The following is a 20347-nucleotide window of genomic DNA, read 5'->3' as shown; positions in this document are numbered from 1 at the left end:
ACCTTTGGCTTTAAAGAATGTCACCCGCAAATCCATAGGTGTCTAGGTAATTTGACCACAGTGCATTGGGCAGGATTCCCCAAATGAGCGTGACATATAGGTATGTTCATGACCTCGGGAATGGATCAATGCCAAGACTAGCTTTTGGGCAAGGTTGGGACCTCGTCTGACCCGGTCATCTGCCTAGGTTATGGAAGATTATGAAGTGAGTCAAACATTGTTCAGAGGTCAGTCATCTTGAAGACATTTAGAGATAGAAGGTCTACCGCAGTATTCGCGAGATCTGATATAATCTCTATCATATCGAGTTGCTACAGTATGTGGACATCGACTCCACTTTCTACAGTGGATAAGCTCTTAAAACCGATCCGTGGTTCGCTGTCGGCCCTTATCAGAGCCACTAATTGGCTGCCCAATGCCCCGGATCCCCACACCTGGTCTAGAGGAATGCGTAAAGTATTCGTGTGCAGTGCGACATGATTACCTATCCTTCACTATCTAATAGCGGTTGAATCGATGAGTGATGCTTTGATATACTGTGAAGTCTGGCAAGCTCAAGGACCTTTCTTATTTCAAAAGCTGTAGCTACCATTTAGAATTGAGACATCAATAAGACCAGAATACTTTTCTCATTTACTACCAAGCTAGGACAGACATAAAGGGAGACAACGGCTCAAGAGATACGAAACACGAAAGGAAGAAGGAATCTGCGCTGCGGACTTTAGACAAGGTGCTAGGGGCGATGGTAATTTGAAACAGGAAGAGATGAACCCCCCAGGGGCAAGTAGAAAAACTGGGGGCATTAGTAAAGAGGGAGGGGAAGATGACAGGATTCGGACCTCATAGGCAATGAAGTGACGAAAGGTAGCAAGAAACAGGATAAGGAGGGATGTTTTACTTTCTTCGGACAACAGTGAGATAGAAACTTGGGGCTGGGTATAATCAAAGGAATCATTGATGAGTTGATTTTCAGGGACTGAAAGTGCCCATCCTCGAAAGCTGGAGTTGCACACTATGTTGGGGTTTTGCCCGGGAAGAGAGAAAATAAGTAGAAGAAAACAAGAAAAAAAGCTATTAACGTGAATAAACAGTCAATATTATCCCCATAAACAAAAACCAACTTCGTGCCACGAAGTTCATGATTTTGGCACAAACGGTATCACTTTGCGAACCGGCGCCCCGCTGAAAAAAGCCGCATCGTCGACAGGGTATATCTAGGCCTCTCCGTTGGCTTCGCTGACATTGCTCTGGCTGGCCTCACGCGCCATGCGAGCCTCGATCTCCCGCAGCTGGCTCTCGCGAGCCAGCAGCTCCTGCCGCTTCTCGGCAATCTCGCGCTGCACCTTGATCTCGATTTCACGCAGCTTCTCCTCCTCGCGGCGGAGCTGCTCCTCCTTGAGACGGACGGACTGGGAGGCAAGGTCCTCGGGGTTCATAGAGGAATCTTGGAGGCTGTGAAGGAGTTAGCATTATTGAAGAAACGATGAAAGGAATAAACGTACCCAGAAGCACTGTCCACACTCTTGCTGAGCTTCTCCGTACGGTAGTTCTCGTAGAGGAAGTCATGGGTAATCTCCTTCAAATCGGCCAAATGGCTGTGAAGAAGAGCACTGCGGATAGCGAGGAAGTCCGAGTGCCGAGGGTTCTCAACCTCAACCACACCCCACGGGTACTGACGGGCGCGGACCTTGCGGTTGTCAATCTCAACGAAATCCTCCGAGCCGACGATAGCGAAAGGCATCAGGCCACGGAGCTCAGCGTTCTCCTCAACGGTGTCCTCATCATCCTCCTCAACATCGTAAGGGAAGTTGTAGACGGGAATGCGGTAGTGTTCGATATCCTCCATGATCAACTTCTTCGACTCGGCCAATTCTGCGGGGGTGAGGGAGTCGGCCTTTCCAATGACCGGAATGACATTAACACGGGGAGACAAGCGCTTCATCAATTCGATGTCGAGCTCACGGAGACCGTGTCCAGTGGGAGTAATGAAGTACAGAAGGACGTGCACACGGTTGTCTCTGAAGCGGGGGTTACGCTTAATTCGGGACTCCTCCGCAAGAATATCATCGTATTGACGCTCGAGGTAACCAACAATCTCGCCGAAGCTGCAGAAATCGGTTAGCGGAGCCTGGGTCCCTGGAAGGTGTTTGGGAGACATGCCTGGCCTCGTTGTCAATCTGGTCACCGAAACCGGGGGTATCAACAATGGTCAGAGAGATACGGGTACCCTCCTCATCCAATTCAAGCTCTGTTTGTTGGAAAAAAAGATTAGATTATCCTATCCCACAGCCATTCCAGTATGACGAAGAGTCGGGGTACTCACCGACAGTGACGGGCTTGATGCGGACGCCCTCCTCCAAATGAGCGTTCTCCGCATCGTCGGCATCCTTGCCCTCTAGAACTTGCTTGCCGCAAAGAGTGTTGACAAAGGTTGTGCGACCTTAAAAGGAACCATGGTCAGTGGACAATTTGGCGAATTCGAATTCGGGGGAAGGATTGCAAGCATACCAGTTCCGCTAGCACCGCACACCATCAAACAGAACTGAATTCCCTTCTTGACATTCTTCTTGCGACGGATCTTCATCTGCCCACGGCGGGGACTCGAGTCAGCTTGGGATATGCAATTGTTTTTTTTTTCCCATCGGGGGTGGAGAGATATGGAGACTTCCCCATTGGAGTCGGGATCATGAGAAATAAAAGGGGAAGCACATACCGCGTTGAGAGCCGACGACATTGTGGACTAAGAAGGAACTGAAAAAGAACGAGAGAAGCAGAAGAATTGGGGGGTATCCAAAGCAAGGAAGAAGAGAAAGGGAAAGGGTGAAACTCTCCTGAAGGTCTGGGTAGTTTAAGTCGTAGGGGGGGAAGGAAAGACAGTTCGTGTTTCCCCCTTTCCCTTTGGGTGCGGGCCAATCACGGGACGCCCTCTTTCTCCAGCTTGTACTTCAACCTACCTGTCACATACTATATCCACTTTAGTTATAGCTGTTTTTCTTAAATGGAGTAGTATATATAGCTCAATTAGCCTATTTCACACTCTTCTAAATTTGATCAATACGCATTTGTGCTCACAATCATTGAATATCAATACTCAGGGGTTGCTAGTCATGGTGGGTCGCTCCTGGCCGCCGGAGCATTACCTAAGCCTTCCGCCTGAGGCAACCGTGGATCTCTTTTTTGGGTTTTCTTTGCTATCGCGACGATAAGTATGGAGCTGCCCGCATCTTGGTCTTATCGCTGATCCGCACTTGAGCTTCCCCCATCTTCAACCCCAGTTTCTCCCTCATTAACCCAAATCACGACAAAGGGCTTGAGAGGGCTTGAATTACGTCATGCTGTTGCGACCATGAATACCCGCCAAGTTATCGATGAGTCCGTTGGACCCTACTCACTATCCGCCACATTCAACCATGACAGCAGTTGCTTCTCGGTGGGCTTGGATACTGGTTTCTGCGGTAAGGAATAGAAAGCAGGGAAAGCTGGGGTGAAGAGCTTTCTCGAAATATACTGAGCTACGAGAAGCCTGGGAGGAAAGATCTCGAGACTAACATTCATCCTATAGTGTTCAATGCCAATCCGTGTGAGCTAAAGGTCTCCCGAGGTAAGGTTGTCCAGTGCCTCACTTGAAGCTATTGCCACTGACATAGAATCATCTATCCTTAGACTTTAATGCTGGTATCGGCGTAGTTGAGATGCTCGGCCAGTCCAACTATCTTGCCATCGTCGGTGGCGGACGAAACCCCAAGTTCCCCCAGAACAAGGTAAGCTCTGCCAATTTATAACGGCGCTTAGTTTCCACACTGACTCCTTCGGCTGTCATAGCTCATAATTTGGGACGATGCGAAACAGAAAGCCGCCATAACCCTTGAATTTCGCACTTCCGTCCTTGGTGTCCGCCTATCCAAGTCCCGGATCGTCGTCGCATTATTAAACAGCATCCATGTGTTTGCTTTCTCGACTCCCCCACAGAAGCTATCTGTATTTGAAACCTCCGACAACCCACTGGGTCTGGCTTGCCTGGGCCAGAAAGTGCTTGCTTTTCCTGGTCGATCCCCAGGACAAGTACAGTTAATAGAGCTGGAAACGGGAAATATCAGCATCATACCGGCACACAGCTCTGCATTACGGGCATTGGCTCTAAGTCCAGATGGAGAGGTACTGGCGACGGCGAGTGAAACCGTGAGATACTAACTATAGCTCCAGTCATTGTTTGGTTGCTGACGTTCTACTAGGGCACTTTGATTCGAGTATTTTCAGCAGCAAACTGTACGAAGTTGGCCGAGCTCCGCCGGGGTGTAGATCACGCAGTGATATTCTCTCTATCATTTTCACCATCTAATGTTCTTCTTGCTGTAACGTCCGACAAATCTACACTGCACGTATTCGATGTACCCCATCCAACCCACGTTGGGCGTCCTAGCCAGTCTCCGGCATCTTCAACGGAGGAGGGCTCGAACCAAAAGTGGGGAATCCTGAGCAAATTACCCCTCATGCCACGAGTATTTTCAGATGTGTACTCATTTTCCAGTGCGCATTTCGAGATGGGCGATGAAGCAATTCCGGGATCCCCGTCCGCGCCAGGACTAGGTTCATCGTTGGGCCGACCACCTAAAGGTGTCATAGGTTGGCAGGATGATCAGACCATTCTGGTGATTGGCTCGGGCAAAGAAGGCCGGTGGGAAAAGTTCATCCTTCGAGATGGTGACGATGGTAGGCGATATTGTCTGAGAGATGGGTGGAAACGTTATCTTGGCGGTTGATAATAAGAAGGAATGGTGATTTCAGATCTCTTGCGGAATTTGTGGACTGTAAATAATTGATTCCCCGTGAAGCGCATCAATTCCCCCAGATTTGAGCTGAAATGGGCCCAATGTGGTTTTCATTTTATTGCTTGGCTTGTTGTTTCGAGCCATGGGATAATGCGACGAGAGCCAATTTAGATATTCCTTTGACGATGCTTTGGCTGAGACTTAACAGAGGATCACAGGAATTCGATTTGGTCGCATTCAGCGGCGATCGTCCCGATCTCGGTCACTTCGGTGTCTACGTGACTCGGGCGAGCGTGATCGCTTTGGTGTCCGATCTCTTCTAGACCTTTCCTCCGATTTTCGCCGTGGCCTTCTCTCACGAGTTGGCGAACGATCATCGCGATTGCGATCCGAGCGAGACATGACCGGTGTTCGATCTCTTTGGGATCCTCTCTCGCGATCTGACGATCGGTGCCGGGTCCTTTCTCGACCGGGAGAGCGATCATCCCGGTCTCTGCGCTCGCGCTCGCGAGATCGATGCCGCCGACTGTGTCGGCTTGACCGTTCCCTACTATCCCCTCGGCGCCGGGAGGACCTCTTCTCACTGCTTCTGTATTTCTCGACTGCACGCGCGATCTCTTCCTTCTTTTCCTCGATGAGAAATTCCTTCATTGGATCTTCATCATCGTGGTTCTGAATCAAATCTTGTAGTTCCCTCTCTTCCTTCAACATTGGCCTCCTTTCTTCGCGATCTGTATCGCCAGATCCTTGGTGTCGGTCGCTAGGATTCTCTCCTTTGTTCTCGGCCGTCGCATCGCCCATCAGCTTTGCGACATTATCTCCTTCTTCTTCATCATCGCGTCGCTTATAACGGGTATGGTCCACTCGCAGCATGCGGCCTAGGACTGTCGCACCGCCTAGGTTATCCACTGCAAGGTCAGTGCTGCGCTGGTCCTCATATTTGAGAAACGCGAAGCCTTTGCTCTTGCCCGTTTCCTTGTCGCGGATCAGGTTGACATAGACCGGTTCTCCGTACTGAGAGCAGATTGTGACAACATCGCCCTCGGTCAAATCAAATGGAAGTCCGCCGATGTAGATATACGCGGTGTCACGGTAGTCCGCGTGCCATGATGCCTCTGGCGGCCTAGACAGGAACCGAATTAGCTTCCAGGAGGGAAAAAAGATGGCAAATTGTGAGCTCTAGCCTAACTTACACAGCATGTTCTAGCTCGCGCTTATTGAGCTGCTGCACCTGGCGGATAGAATTCATGTTGAGTGGTTGAGGTAGCCAAAGAGGGACCTTGAGCTTTGCGAGGAAGAAAAGGGTTCCACACGGAGCATCTGCGGAACCGTAAAATCGCCAATTGTTTACTCACGCACTCCCTTTCCCCATCCACGGTGACGTCTTTGTTTCGATGATCTCGTTTTGGTCTTCAGTTATTATCTGAAATACTTCCCGTAAACGCGGCAATCGTCTCCCGTGGCCTAGAGTCAATATCGGTCCCATCCCCACTTCCATATTCCCCTGACCGCGTTCTGCTTCGACCTTCCCTCCGCCCCCGACTCCGACTCTTTTTGTACGCGCCCCGCTACACTTACGTACACTACTTTCCACTGGTTGGAATGGTATTTCTGTGAGGCATGGTGGGACTAGACCAGAGGATGTCCTCAAGTCCAAATCGTGGGTCCAAGGCACCCGGCACCAATAGTCGGCCAACCAGCAAGGATGGCTCGAAGAAAAACATTTGGTCCTCGCTACTCGATAGCGTCGCCAATGGGAAGCGCCTACCCGAAAAAAACTTGTTAATTCTCGGTACGTTGTTCTACGTGGCCTGCGGTCTTGGGTGGAGGATTGTTTAAAGCTCTGGCCCCGCGAGATTCGACCATGGAAGCTGACTATAACATGTAAAGGAGGAACACCTGAAAGCCAGATAGAATTTCTGGAGACTTTCTCAGCAGACACGTCGGCCGACCCGAACTTGGTGAATGGAAAGCGGAAGGGGAAGACGCCGCCTATCGCCAATCAGTTCGCACTTGGATATACATATCGAGATGTCCTCGACGCTGATCAAGAAGGTATGTGCTCCGATAATGGAGCCTAATTGGAATTCCGGGCTTGAAGGAGCTGACATCTGTTAAGATACGCTGGCGCGCGTCTCAGCTTACCTCCTATCCGAACCCTGTCCCTCATTTGCACCGCTTCTCAAACCTCTCCTGACCCCTCAATCTGTGCCGGAAACATTGGTCGTCATTCTGATGGACTGGTCGGATCCGTGGACATGGATCCGGCGACTAAGAGAATGGGTTCGCCTGCTCCGCTCTGTCCTAGTTTCCCTCGATGACGAAACAAAGATTGTGATGGAGGAGACCATGACGGAGTGGCGCGATCGTAAAAGAGGAATGGATGCCAGCGCGGGAGCCACAGGAAACTTGCCGAATTCCGGAGGCCCAGTCACAATACCATTGGGACCTGGTGAATGGGATGAAGGGCTGGGAATCCCAATGTGTGTGGTTTGCCAAGGTGTATGTGGACCAGGTATTGGGTTTTTGATATTCCAGGATATTTGCTAACCGAAATCCATCTATTCAGGCGAATAATATCGAGAAACTGGAGAAGGATCATGGCTGGCACGAAGAACAATTTGATTTCATCCTCCAATTCCTGAGAACCATCTTGTTGAAGCGTGAGGACCTCCAAAAACTCCAATTATTTTCCAATGAATCTAATCCTAGACAGATGGGGCGTCCCTCATTTACACAACACCTTTCCATGCGAATTCTTTGCAAAGCCTGATCCACTCATCCTTGGGTATACACTCACTCTTGAAACGACAGTCATTAAAACATAATGTGATCGACCGCGACAAGATTCTCGTCCCCGCCAACTGGGACTCGTGGGGCAAGATTAGGATTATCCGCGAAGGTTTCGACATGGAGGGAGCCTCAACTGCATGGTCAATTGAGATCCAAGATCCTCCTGAGCCTCTAGGCCAGCATACCGATGCGCACCAAGAAAACGAGGAAGAGGACGGTACAAGTGCAGTTACAGTGTTCGAGCAGACCATCAAAGATCCCAAGCGTGACACAACAATCGCCCATCCGAGCGCCTCAAACAATGGGACTAAGATCGAAGTCGAGACATCTGATATGCAAGGATTCCTTACACAACAGCTTGACATGCTCGAACAACTCAAGGCCAAGGATGAGAAGGACCGTGCGAATGAGCCAGCACCGACACTGGAGATGTCACCAATGGATGACCAGGGCCGAGTCAATGAGCACATCGGCCCGGTCCAATTTAACATGGGTGGCATCCAGGTGGACGCGGATGATATGCTGAAGAAGCTGCGGGTAAGTCGTCAATAACTACCTCATTCCCATCAAAACGCACAACGCCGTACTAATCTAATCACAGGATCGCGAAGCCAGTCGCGCGCAACGGAAAGAGAGCGTTCCAAACCCAGGCGACGAGAAGGCCCATAACCAAGCCCTGGCGAACTTCTTCGCCGGCCTCGTCAAGAAACCTGGCAGCAGTCCTCGTGGCAGCCCATCCCAGTAGATCTCTCCCTTCGTCTCGAATATTTCCTGGGTTGTATTCTAGTTCTCCAGGCGTACATATTATGTGTGTGTTTATGCGGTGGAGTGGGTTAGGCGCGTCGGCCTTGGTGATGGCACAATTTTTTCGATATAAGCAGAGGATCCGGGTCTTGGAAAGGCCTGTTCATAGTTTTCTTTTCCTGAGATTCCAATGGCTTTCTGCGGGGTGTTAGATAATGATACCAATATGAAATCGTGTTAATTTTCCGTTGAATCTACTCAATAATGATACACCAATACTCTTGCTTACGATGCACTCACTAGGTTCCTATGCCCATATCTATTAGGTTCTTGTACACTCACTCGTGTACCTACTGTGTTCTTGCATCCCTACTAGTCGATCACACTATGATCGGTATTCTACGTACGGGAGGAACATCTTCGATAATTAACAAGTAGACATCGAATGCCGGAAAATACGTAGATGATAACGCCTCGAAGGCAAGAAAGAGATAAAAGGATTACTTAAGCCCTGCCTATGGGCTACAAATATCAGAAACTCACAGGTCAACTTGCTCCTACAAGGCATTTGCAACCTCCTCATCGGTGCTTCATGCATGAGGTATAAAACACCCCGCTGGTGTCTTGTTTAATATACTGAGCCGTGGCTTAAGAGGAGCATGGTAAAGTAAGAGCTTGACCAGAGGCTAAGGGCTGATTGAAGCATTGGATTGTATATTGACTTTAATTGAGTAAGGCCTATATAGTGTTCTTGAACACACACCCGAAAAGGCGGGCATCATTTTGTGTGAATATCTTAATCAAGATTTGCTGAACATGGCTACAATGGCGTCGAAATAATAATCTCCCACAAACTATACATTTTGGTGCGTAGGCCAACCTTGCTAGATCTGCAGACTACTGAAACCCCCATCCCTCCATCTTTCCCCTCATACTTCATCTGGGGTGATAGACCTCATATGGCTTCAGTGGATTGATGATGATATATTTGTATAAATAAAGTGGGAAAAATATTTTTCTAAATACACAGGATGTACCAGAAAGTATGTAGCAATAGTACATCCAAGCACAAAGTTTTTGGCTTTGGCTAAAGGCTTCAGAGCCCTAAAGTTTACCAGTTCTCCCATACAGCAGCAGGAATCACCTTCCTCATAATCTCCCAGTGCTCCAGCGCAGCTCGGTCCTGGAACTTGTACAGTCTGTTAACCTCCTTGTTTACAAGGAACCGTCTGCCGCTTGTGGGAACAGTGTCGAACAAAGAGAAATCAATCTCATGTCTCGGGAGGAGATAGCTTTCCCGCGACTTGCTGCCCAGGAAATCAGCCGAGGTTGGCTCACGGAACCGCACCTGCGAGTCCTTGCTCTTCTTACAGAAGAGAACCATGTTAGTGAAGTCAGAGGTCGCGTCATCTTGGTTCGCCTCTGATTCGCGGAAGATGCGGCAAGATGGGAAGACAGCTTTGATTGTGCGGACAACTAGGCCCGTGGGGTAGATGGTGATGTCGCTGGCGTAGTTCTAGAATTGGTCAAGTTAGAAAAGTCAAGGTGTGAGGAGACGGTAATGGGAATCAAGTGACGTACAATAGCAATGACACCATCATCCTTGAGCAGTGCGGCCAGATCCTTCAAGAACTCCCAGGTGAAAAGTTCAGCTGGTTCGGCACCGCCGGTGAAGACATCGTGGACAATATAATCATATTGCTTGGAGGCCTTCTGTGCTTTCTTGACGAACGTGGTGGCATCCTCGATGGCTGCGACATGGTTGGGGGCCAGATTGAAATATTCGGTAGCGAACTTGTGCACAACGGGATCGATTTCAACAATGGTAGTATCAATTCCGTGCTTCATCAAAGCTGACGGAGTGGTACCAATTCCAAGACCACTATTATTGGTTAGCCATCGGTAATTAAAGCGTGGCTGGGGAACTTACATCACCAATGCTTTGCTGTCAGCATCAACACGGGGAACACCGTTATCGGGTTCGACTAGCCGAACGGCCTCAAGCATAGCGAAGACTGCATAGATTGGATCCTCCACCTGGGGGTGGTATCCAGCAATAGACTTTGTCCACTGACCACCGAGAAGACTGTGATCACAACGCATCACACGGAAACCTTCATCCTGGTTTTCAAGGACCGAGAGATATCCCGTGTAGGATTCCTGTCGTGCCAACAGAGTGTATCCTTCATGCTGAAGGGCAGAGTTGACAGCACTGATACCACCAAAGTGAACATCGAACATGATGGTAAAGATCAAAGATGGAAGAGCCAAAAGCAGCAGCTTGGATCGAGGAACAATCACGGCGTAGAGGATAGCAATGACAAACTGCATACCGGCCCGGGAGAAGAGGAAGGTAAAGCCAATGGCACGGGCCAGGATTGCCCGGCCAATGTGCTCACCAACGGAGTAGATGAGATACGTTCCCAAGAGAGGAATATGCTCTGCCGCAACCTCTCCATACGACTCAAGATTTAAAGCAGCCTGGACCTGCTTGCCGGCGATGGCCACAGTCAACAGCACCAGGGGCAAGTAGCCAAACAGCTCAGTGATCATGGGACCGGCCGGATTTCCCAGCTTGGAGCTCTGCTGCATCACAAAGTACTGCAGCGTGGGGGTCCAGAATGCCAGGACAGGAAGCAGATAAGCAGCGAGCCGGCCAAGACGTCTCTGTATCTGGTCTTTTAGGAACCATCCGGCTGCACCGAAAACAGCCACAGCATAACTGTGGAAGATATGGACGGGATGAGAACCAAAGACAGGGGATAGCACCAGGCCCATGACAGGGGAGTAAAAGGCAGCAAGGAACAGTAATGCCACTCCGGTACCGAGCCTATAGGCATCGATCTGCCGAACAAACTGCGCGACTGACATGATGCTTTGCTGATGCTGTTGGCACGTGGAAATTGGTCCAGATGTACTAAGGGAATATCAGTCAGCGGTCCATTCCGTGAAACCCGAAATACAAGACAAAAACAGACTTGAAACCGTTCAAAGCGAAATATTGACATCACCCATTCTGCCTACCCACACCGCACACCCTTTCTGTCAAATTTACATATGCTTCGAATTTTCGTTCAATGGCAGCAATCTCATTTTCCAACCAGAATTACTGGAAAATATCGTCAGGAAGGATACCTGAGACATTGAATGAAAAGTTAGGCATTGGGTTTAGGATCCGTGAGGTGAGTCAACTCGCGGGTAACGCTGATGATCTCTTGGCCTTGTGGTGGATCGGTAGCCTTCCGAACAATGAAAATGATTAGCGCATCCCCAAAGAAGTTGGTCGGTGATGTATTCACTGGCTACCTTCATTAGTAATTTTTCATGGGTGTTAATAGAGCTGACTGAAAATGCCTCACCGAGTTCAAGTCTTGAAGAACGCCGTTAGGTGATTCAGGATGGTTATGGAACGAGGCCCGACTGGCAATGGCGGTCTTAGATAGAGGAAACCCGAGGTATTTGTTATGGTAGAGAGGGAAAGAGGGCAAGGACAACATAGAGATTATTGAGAAAGATGAGGATCAAAGTAGGCTTCATAGACTAACCACATGTAGTGTCATGCAAATCAGAGTCCTTGACTGTCCCGATATACTGATTCAAGCTGGGATAAAGATGATAAAAATACCGATGTAAGGGACAACCACTCTTTCAAGGATAATAAATCACCTTCACATTCCAGGATAGCCTGCAAATAAGTGCGTGCGTAACTCTACATTCGATGTACTAGTATCTACGTATAACATTGCCACTGTGGTGTCCGACTAACACTGTGTCTCAATGAATGGTTCCCTGAAGTAGTCTGCAGGTCTAGTCTAGCCTTTGCACCAAATATGTGACATTTGTACATTTCGTGACAAGCATCGTTTAGAGGGAGAGGGATGAGAATCGTACTCGCTAAGCTCCTACTTGTTTACGCTTCTTATAAGTGAATTGAACACGTAATGATAAGTGAGCTAACCGCTTTTTTCCAAGTCAATCCATCGTCATAAGGTCTTCTGTACAAAATTAAGGTAAACCACGCTAATAAGTTGAATGAATTGAAGGTGTTCATTTGTCGCTTCTTAATTATAGTTCGGGTTATTTTCGGGCGCTAGGCCTAAATAGGACCACCAACCATATGTAAGGAGCCGCTACAACTTTCGCCGCCCACTTCCCGCGACCTCATTCTAACCCCAAACAACAGCTGGAACGGCCAAAATGCCCCATTTCCCCATGGATTCAGGATTTGAGCCAACCGAGGATGCATCTACTGACGCGAAACATCGCTCGATCCAAATCAAGAACCGTCGAAAGCGGTACCTGGACATGCATCCAGAATACTACTCGGCGGAGCTCGAGCTAGCCGGTCCGCCTGCTCTTTCCTAGCTGCGAACAGCCAGTGGCTTCGAGGACCACTGCAGCGATGCAATCTATGACAAGCTAACTGAGATGGATTCGCTCTTCTAGATCCGTTACTGTACGATCGTCTTATTCGCCGATTTCAGACACCACAAGAACGGGAAGCGCAGGGGCGCGAGAAAGGATTCTCTGGTGTCCTGCAGGCGGATCTGCTGCGCTCCGAGGCGAAGATGGATGCGCTGGCGCATCCTGATCCCCGTGCGATGATGAGCTACACCCGCGGACCTCATGGCGAGATTCTAGCTGAGGACCGGGACGACATCCCTGCTAGCAAGGAGGAGGGTGAGAAACAGTGGCAGTGGGAGATGGGCTTGCGCTTCATCAGAGGTGATGATGAGGACTTTGATTATGTAACTGTCGATGAGAATGAGGAGTATGATGATTTGTCTGAGCTGCAAGATGAATACTTTGAGGATGAGGAGCCGAAGTGGGTGGTTGATGATTCTCAAGGCGAGAATGCGGAGGCGCAGCTTCAGGGTGAGACTGGCATTCAGGATTTCTAAGCCAACTGAGTATCATAATTTTCGACTTTCAACTTTTGAACGGGGGGATATGCGAGGCTCCTACCCTGCCGGATGTCATCCTCAAGCTCTTGTGATGCTTCGCTCCTCTCCTCCAGGTCGCCAATATGTTGACGGCGGTGGGAATTCACGGTAGCCCCTGCCGGATACTCATCTCGTGACAGCGCGGCACCCGTTTCTGTTTCTCCATCGATGAGAACTTGGTGGCAACTACGAGCAGTACATCACTTGGTAGTCAAGATACCTCTCAAAGAACAATGCCCTCAGCCGCTCCGTTCTGGTACACTGGAGCACTAGCCGAGAATATCATCTCGGTTTCAGCAATTGGTTCATGTCAAATTATTAAGGGAACATACCATACGTGTTCACTGCCAGCCAAAAGATTTGTTGCCTTAACCCATATAGGGTTGACAAACCTTAGCTAGATAGATCCTACATCTACCTTCAATATTCATATCAAGGGCCATGCAAAGCTAATAAATATATTTACCCGAAAGTTGGTCGGCTACTAGGATATTTATTCTAACCAGTACCCCAAGCTCTCTCCATCTGTGTATAAGTTGGAAGGCTGGATTTACTCAAGCACCCAATAAAACTTATGCTCCATCGGCCAAAAGCTTGATCGCTTGTTCTTTAAGCTTAAACTTCTGGACTTTCCCACTTGCTGTTTTGGCGGAAGCGTCCGATGCCTTGAGGAAAAATACATATTTTGGAACTATAAAGGTTATGTTAGTATCAGTAGAAATTAGTCGTTGGTTAGCTTTCTTCATGGACTGACCAAGATGACTACTCAATTTCCCTCGCACCCATTGCTGAATATCCTCTGGAGTAAGGGAACCCGGCTGTCGAGCAACCACAAACGCGGCAACCACCTCACCATATCGTTCGTCTGGCACACCAACGATGGACACTTCGCTGACACCCGGGTGTGCTAGAAGGCAATTCTCTATCTCCAATGGATGGATATTCTCGCCACCACGGATGATCAAGTCCTTAATGCGGCCAGTAATAGTGACGTATCCGTCTGGTGACATTGATGCTTCATCACCAGTCTTAGAACAATGGTCAGCCTCAGCCCAAGCCGTATGCTGCTTAGCAAACTTACATGCATCCAAAGTTTGCCGTCATCATCCGCAAACATCTCCTTTGCCGTTCGCTCGGGATCTCCCCAATATCCTTTCATCAAAAGATACCCACTAACAGCTAATTCGCCCCGCGCCTCAATAGGAAGAATCTCTTTCCTGTTCGCCGGATTTACGACTTTTGCCTCGACATGTGGCATAAGTCGACCAACGGTATTCAAGCGCTTATCAATAGGGTCATCTGTGTGGGTCATTGCGGAGACAGGACTGGTCTCGGTCATTCCATAACAAATGGTTAGCTCCGTCAGATTGAGTACTCGGTGCAATTTCTTCATCAGCTCTGAAGGAATACTACTTCCAGCTGCAATGCCCGTTCGTAGATACTGGAAGCCATCGCTCGAGACCTCCCCGGATTCAATGAGACCGAGTTCCTCTAGGAACATGGTTGGAACACCGTAGAGCGCTGTGCATTTTTCTTCCTGCACTGCTTTGAGTACTGCACGGGCGTTAAATGATTCTGTTGGGAATACGATGGCTGAGCCGTGGGTTGCTGTCGCCATGTACCCTAGTGTGCATCCGAAACAGTGAAAGAGTGGAGGTGGACAGCAGACGATGTCCTCGGGGGTAAGGAGCATGCGGTCGCCGACCTGGGAACCATTATTGAGAATGGATCGGTGGGTGAGGCATGCTGCTTTGGGCATGGCTGTTGTCCCAGATGTGAATTGGATGTTGACGATGTCATTCGGGTTAAGGTTTTGCTCTGCCAAGGGTCGCCCGTCCGCTGATAATTCGGATACGATAGATGAAAATGGGGTTAAGCTCTTGTACGAAGATACATCGACGCGACCGGCAGAGTTGTCGAGGAGGATGATCTGTTTCAGAGTGGGGACTAGACTCGAGCTCAGCTTTGAGCTGCAGAGGTCCCCCACAAGATGTTGGAGTAGTGGAATATTGCTGCGAGGGTCTTTGCGGGGAAGGTTGGATTCTGTGTTGATTATAAGGTGGCTGGACTCCAGGTGCCCCAATGCTGCAGCGATTTGCATGGCATTGAACGAGGGATTCAATGGGACCTTGTCACAGAATGTTAGACACTGCCTTGGGACTTGACCTCGGAAATGAATGAGACTTACCAGGATGGCTCCAAGTTTGAATAACGCATATGTTATCTGAAACAATGAGTATTAATTGCAAAGCTCAAGGTAGTCCGACGTACCACTGCATATTCCATGGAGTTTCCGAGCATCACGCCAACCCGATCTCCCTTGTTAATCCCCACCGACTCGAGTCCCCGAGCAAGGGAATTGCTTCGAGTATCGAGGGATGCATAGGTGACACGATCATTCTGATGCTTTGAGATCACACTGCTAGAGTTTAGTATCCAAATTTAGCTTTCATTATGCCCAGAAACCTCTTACGCTGTCCGGTCTCCATGCTCTGCCACGACTTTTGCGAAGTGATCTCCTACTGTCGACTCGATCAAAGGTGGCTACATAATATCGCAATATTAGCCATTATTCAAATCCCGTCAATTAGAGAAAGACAAATAAAGCCAGACGACTGGACTCACTTGCGATGGACCCCGGGCATAGCTTTGAGTTAGCAGTCCTCGACTGAACAAGGGGGCACCTCCGAGTCTCCTTCCAAGGCGGAGACTCAGAGCTTGACTTCGAATGCGCATATTGACCGATCGCCTGCTCAATCAGCTCAATAAAGTGGAACGGGATTGTTGAATATTTCAGGTTATGCAAATATGTTAAAGCTGGGTGGGTAGTGGAAAAAGGGACAGACTTATTGCTCAAGATATCATCTCAGAGTCAACTTTCACTGCCCTTTTACAAAGTCTCTTTTACAAAGCTCCATGTATCTTCATCCGAGGTCACACAGAGGTTTAAACCAAAAAGGGGTGCATGGGATCTCAGTTGTGCCGGAGATGTCTACGAAGTTGTAACGGTCCCCCAGGCTTCCCCGCACCAATGACGGCTAGCTGCGGGGTTGCGCGGGCCCGAGGTTCTTGCAGAACTTCCTATACAATACTTAGGATGTATTTTCATTGAACTTCAAGTAACTCTATCACCATATTGAATGATGATTGGTTTCATGCTAAGAACAGCATACTATGAAGCCCCGGGTATACCAATATCTCAACAAAGACTAGATTTGGCAGAAGTTTAGCTAGATCTCACAATTGGTGAACACGAAATCACAAATAAGCAAAGAACTCAAACCGAGCCAATAGGTATCAACTGTGCCCAGCTGGAGGGGGCCTGATGCAGGATGCAGACCCACAGAGACAATAGTATGGCGAGTCTTTCCAGTAATTCTCACCATAGTCGACGGTGATCTCCTCGAAGATAGAGATATCCCGTGCTGCTCGGATGGTCGTGATCACCTTGTCGCCCACCAATCCCCAGATAAAATGGGCTGCTGGACTGCAGGAATGGTTCAGAAAGCGTGTCCAGTTACCGTGTTTCCTCGGAAAGATGTCACAAACATCTTCCGGTTTTCCAGTGGCTGGGTCAAAAGCACAAGTAGTCATCTTGTAAATCGGGTCTACCAGCCCAGAGTTCAAAGGAGCTATAACACCGACATATTCACCTAAGATATCATGGCACTTGAAGTTAGCAAGCGCTCGAACTCCCGTACCTCGGCCACTAAACTCAACCAGTTCTACCAAGTCACCTGCCATAGATGTGAGTCGGCACTCACAGTGCTCACGAGATCGGCATATCAAGCAAACACCGTTCTCTGGCTTGCGAAGGGCCGGGTTGTCGCGTGGAAACTTGGGGAATTTGTCAGGGTTCCAGCTAGACGAACTCATATTCACTTGGGCCCTCCCATTGCAGATTGGTCGCTTGAGGTGGTCATCAAGTTCTCGTACAATGTGGTGGGGGTGTTCCCCAGCGATATTGATCTCAGAAGACAAAGCGTTCTCAAGGCCCGGTAGATTGTACTGCGTGTATGTCAAGAGAGGCCCTCGCCATGCCACCTTGCGAGACCGAGCGAAGATTTCTATACTGCGACTGTTGTCAGAAATCAGTTTCTGGAATTGGAGCCAATCTGCTGCACCTATTTTCATGGAGGCTACCTGGAAGCATTCTGATTGTGCACAAATACCAAACAGCTTCCATCCTAGCTCGTTGATGAAACTTACACATCGAGTGGGCGGTGCACCATCATGGTGTGTTGCAGAAACTTCCCTCATGACGACATTGATGAACAATGTCGTAGCCTGCTTCATACTGTCATAGTTAGCATTGTCCTCGGGAGAGGGTTCACCCCCAGTATTGATTTGTCGAAACACAAAGAGACAGTTCAGATCCCAGTACAGGGCTGCGATTTTTTCCATGGCTTTCTCTTCCGCGGTGGACGAACGCTGCTTTGAACTCATTTTTTCAAGGATGGTGATGATTCGTAGGATACAAGAGGATTGTAGTATAATCGCTTTGTTAGGCGCTGTGATGATTGTTGATGTGGATGGAAATTGCTGTGGAAATGCCGAGCTTTTATGTTCGAGTCTCCGACTGCTGTGATTCCATCAAAAAATATAACAATGACGATTGTCGCCAATATTTATTCTTCAAACAGTCTTTTCAGGTAATAACATGACTTAACAAGTCTTTTGTGTTCTTTTTGTCGAGTTTCGAAATTTCGAAGTACAATGTGGCTATACTTGAAAACTAAAAATAGACTTGAAGGACAATGTGCTTTATCAAATCTTTGTATTTGACCCTTTTCTGCTTCAACAAAGCTCTTTATCACATTACAGTGACCGAGTTTGCGAAGTAATCGAGCCTTCAACTAAAATTTCGTTACGAAAATTCGCATTGCTGTAACCAAGCAAAAGGACATTAGCGGGCGAAGGAACAATGCCAAAGTATGCCCTTCGGAATTATTTATTCCGCAACTCCCGATAGTTTTGGCTTAGGTATAGTAGGGTTAAAGGAAGATAATATTCAAGGTCGAATCCATCTTTCTGAGGTACAAGGTTGGCAAATGCGTGTCCATGATCGGAGCCGTTGCATGTTCATATGAGTTTGATCAGGGGATACATGCATGATCATGATATAGATATTTATGTCGTAGATTTGAATTTTGCGAGCTGCCTGAATGATTTCCCTTCAAATATTTGTAGTTATGTAGTACATACTTATAAATACGCTGAGCCTTCAAATGTTTCGAGTATGTCCCCGGCTACTAGACTGGAAACTAGCATATAGCCCTCAAATGCCGGAGGGAGTAACTATAGCACGCTAATTTTGGAAGGTCGGATCCATACGAAAACCTTAGAAGTCAAAGACCCACTGTATCTCCGGGCTCTGGACAACTAACACCGCGCTATTAGTCCAGATTCCAAGATTGCACGCGAGAATTAAACAGGTACGGATAGTGGGAAAGAAATGCTTCGTGTACCCAAGGCTTAAGAGTGTCAATTAGGTGCATGCATCAAAGGCGTTCGTCACCTAAATATCGACCCGCCCCTCCTTCGCGTTCCTCACTTCTTTTCACCCTCACAACTGCCACCACACCATTCAAACATGTCCCTCAAAAGATCGTATAGCCAGTGGCCTGAAGGTATCCCCTCATTTATTCGCCGACACGAAGAACCTATCGAATGGGAAGATATCGGTGCCGCCACTCGTGCATGGAGGTATTTTGTTCGTGAGCGGTGGGTCGGCGGCGACACCGCAGATCAACAGAAACGAGATCTGATCGAAGAATGGGCGACAGCAGACCAAGAATTTCGAGATGTATGACTCAATTAAATAAAGATATTCTTTGGTTTCCTACTGACACCGCAGTAGGGCTATCAATCTCGAGGACCAGAGGACGAGCCTAGTTTTTTCGAAGGCCCCGAACTTAAAGTAGGAAAGAAACATCCCCCTACTTTTCCGATTCTGATTTTAATCCGAAAATAGGACGAGTCATTCATTAAAAGTGACGTTGAAGGTTCGTGCATGGTCTACATCTGTATCACCGAATTGAACGAAGAGAAACAAGCCCTACTGGCTAAGGCTATCCTAGGTTTATTTCCATGGGAGGAAGGCGAGGAATTTCTAGCGGACGAAATTGTGATGTTTTTGCCCGTGAAAGATAATCAAGATATTCTCGAAACTTTTAAGCTCCAGCAAAGCGTCACCCGGCCCGATTTTCTCGATATGCATATGGCGCTTGATGGAACGGTGCTTTTCAGGGATTGTTATCCCAAGCTGATTATTGATGACCGAACCCTGGAGACAGGACTGGGGCTTTGGGTTCAGTTCGAAACGAACGGTATCTATGAAACGGCCTACCGGGCACAAATTATGTCGGCGGAACATGCCGAATGTTATCGTGACATTGGTCCTGGCAATCAGAGGTCGATACCGCTCGCGTTGCAGTATATCGAGAAAAGATATCCTGATCTTGATGAGAATAGGAATCCGAAGTTTATCTTAGAAGATGAGCCGTGAGTCTTCTTGCTCTTGGTTTTGGGGTTTAATATACTAATCGGTGCTTAGAGTCGATATGCGGAAGCCGATTGTGAATATCTACCAGGGTGAGGAAGTCGATCTAGTGGATGACTATGCTCCTGGCTTTCGTGAGGCAGAGGAGGAGGGCAATGGCCTAGCGATCGGATTTGATTTGCGACAGATACTTGCGAACGATGGAAATCCTTTGACGATCACAGATCATGGAAGATTTTAGATGTCGTGATTAGATCATCACTAGCTACTAGGCCTTAGTATATGTGCTCCCTAGCCGTATTTTATACATAGTACCTCCAGGGCTACTATGTACTAGTAATAGAATATGACATTTGAGCTCGAAATACATGCAGCTGCCATTCCCTATAAATTATCCATCACTAAAGATTCACTTTTATATAGAAATTCCCCCTAGCAATTGTTTTCTCTAGCCATTTAAATCATAGAATAGGAACTTGCAGGCCATCCCCTCTAAGAACTTCCGCTCCGACACTCCCACCACACTGTTGCAGGCTGCATTGGCCTAGAAAAATCAGACTACAGAGCAAGTTAGTCCTGCAAATACATACAGGGTG

General features: G+C 48.3%; 9 protein-coding genes across 9 annotated transcripts; 4 read left to right on the top strand and 5 right to left on the bottom strand.

The window, feature by feature from the left end:
* Positions 1 to 1214: 1214 nt before the first annotated feature.
* Positions 1215 to 2734, bottom strand: aspA (uncharacterized protein; the record flags this gene model as incomplete). Its single annotated transcript, XM_057114010.1, has 6 exons — positions 1215 to 1452; positions 1503 to 2105; positions 2161 to 2248; positions 2324 to 2440; positions 2509 to 2578; positions 2714 to 2734. 6 exons carry the CDS (start codon positions 2732 to 2734, stop codon positions 1215 to 1217), a joined length of 1137 nt encoding a protein of 378 aa, XP_056974150.1.
* Positions 2735 to 3346: 612 nt separating this feature from the next.
* Positions 3347 to 4760, top strand: N7484_003589 (phosphatidylinositol-3,5-bisphosphate binding protein HSV2; the record flags this gene model as incomplete). Its single annotated transcript, XM_057114009.1, has 5 exons — positions 3347 to 3455; positions 3563 to 3601; positions 3664 to 3761; positions 3823 to 4179; positions 4233 to 4760. The coding sequence occupies 5 exons, from the start codon at positions 3347 to 3349 to the stop codon at positions 4758 to 4760; spliced, it is 1131 nt and encodes a 376-aa protein (XP_056974149.1).
* Positions 4761 to 5006: 246 nt separating this feature from the next.
* On the bottom strand, positions 5007 to 6018 carry N7484_003588 (IST3 family RNA-binding protein; the record flags this gene model as incomplete). The annotated part of the gene is made up of 2 exons (XM_057114008.1): positions 5007 to 5892; positions 5963 to 6018. 2 exons carry the CDS (start codon positions 6016 to 6018, stop codon positions 5007 to 5009), a joined length of 942 nt encoding a protein of 313 aa, XP_056974148.1.
* A 371-nt stretch (positions 6019 to 6389) lies between these two features.
* Positions 6390 to 8307, top strand: N7484_003587 (dynein family protein; the record flags this gene model as incomplete). Its single annotated transcript, XM_057114007.1, has 6 exons — positions 6390 to 6561; positions 6660 to 6824; positions 6889 to 7271; positions 7339 to 7432; positions 7486 to 8099; positions 8164 to 8307. The coding sequence occupies 6 exons, from the start codon at positions 6390 to 6392 to the stop codon at positions 8305 to 8307; spliced, it is 1572 nt and encodes a 523-aa protein (XP_056974147.1).
* Positions 8308 to 9417: 1110 nt separating this feature from the next.
* N7484_003586 (spermidine synthase) lies at positions 9418 to 11177 on the bottom strand (the record flags this gene model as incomplete). The annotated part of the gene is made up of 3 exons (XM_057114006.1): positions 9418 to 9822; positions 9888 to 10188; positions 10237 to 11177. The coding sequence occupies 3 exons, from the start codon at positions 11175 to 11177 to the stop codon at positions 9418 to 9420; spliced, it is 1647 nt and encodes a 548-aa protein (XP_056974146.1).
* A 284-nt stretch (positions 11178 to 11461) lies between these two features.
* N7484_003585 (uncharacterized protein) lies at positions 11462 to 11803 on the bottom strand (the record flags this gene model as incomplete). Its single annotated transcript, XM_057114005.1, has 2 exons — positions 11462 to 11608; positions 11666 to 11803. 2 exons carry the CDS (start codon positions 11801 to 11803, stop codon positions 11462 to 11464), a joined length of 285 nt encoding a protein of 94 aa, XP_056974145.1.
* A 700-nt stretch (positions 11804 to 12503) lies between these two features.
* On the top strand, positions 12504 to 13207 carry N7484_003584 (uncharacterized protein; the record flags this gene model as incomplete). The annotated part of the gene is made up of 2 exons (XM_057114004.1): positions 12504 to 12651; positions 12753 to 13207. 2 exons carry the CDS (start codon positions 12504 to 12506, stop codon positions 13205 to 13207), a joined length of 603 nt encoding a protein of 200 aa, XP_056974144.1.
* A 614-nt stretch (positions 13208 to 13821) lies between these two features.
* Positions 13822 to 17695, bottom strand: N7484_003583 (uncharacterized protein; the record flags this gene model as incomplete). Its single annotated transcript, XM_057114003.1, has 8 exons — positions 13822 to 13940; positions 14004 to 14277; positions 14331 to 15377; positions 15438 to 15473; positions 15521 to 15668; positions 15723 to 15793; positions 16442 to 16458; positions 16594 to 17695. The coding sequence occupies 8 exons, from the start codon at positions 17693 to 17695 to the stop codon at positions 13822 to 13824; spliced, it is 2814 nt and encodes a 937-aa protein (XP_056974143.1).
* Positions 17696 to 18842: 1147 nt separating this feature from the next.
* N7484_003582 (uncharacterized protein) lies at positions 18843 to 19992 on the top strand (the record flags this gene model as incomplete). The annotated part of the gene is made up of 4 exons (XM_057114002.1): positions 18843 to 19055; positions 19110 to 19169; positions 19224 to 19753; positions 19806 to 19992. 4 exons carry the CDS (start codon positions 18843 to 18845, stop codon positions 19990 to 19992), a joined length of 990 nt encoding a protein of 329 aa, XP_056974142.1.
* Positions 19993 to 20347: the final 355 nt, after the last annotated feature.

The sequence above is a fragment of the Penicillium longicatenatum genome (genome assembly GCF_028827895.1).
Source record: "Penicillium longicatenatum strain IBT 33135 chromosome Unknown contig_2_segment0_segment0, whole genome shotgun sequence".
NCBI classification, from domain to species: Eukaryota; Fungi; Ascomycota; class Eurotiomycetes; order Eurotiales; family Aspergillaceae; genus Penicillium; species Penicillium longicatenatum.
This window is presented reverse-complemented; position numbering and strand designations above follow the sequence as displayed.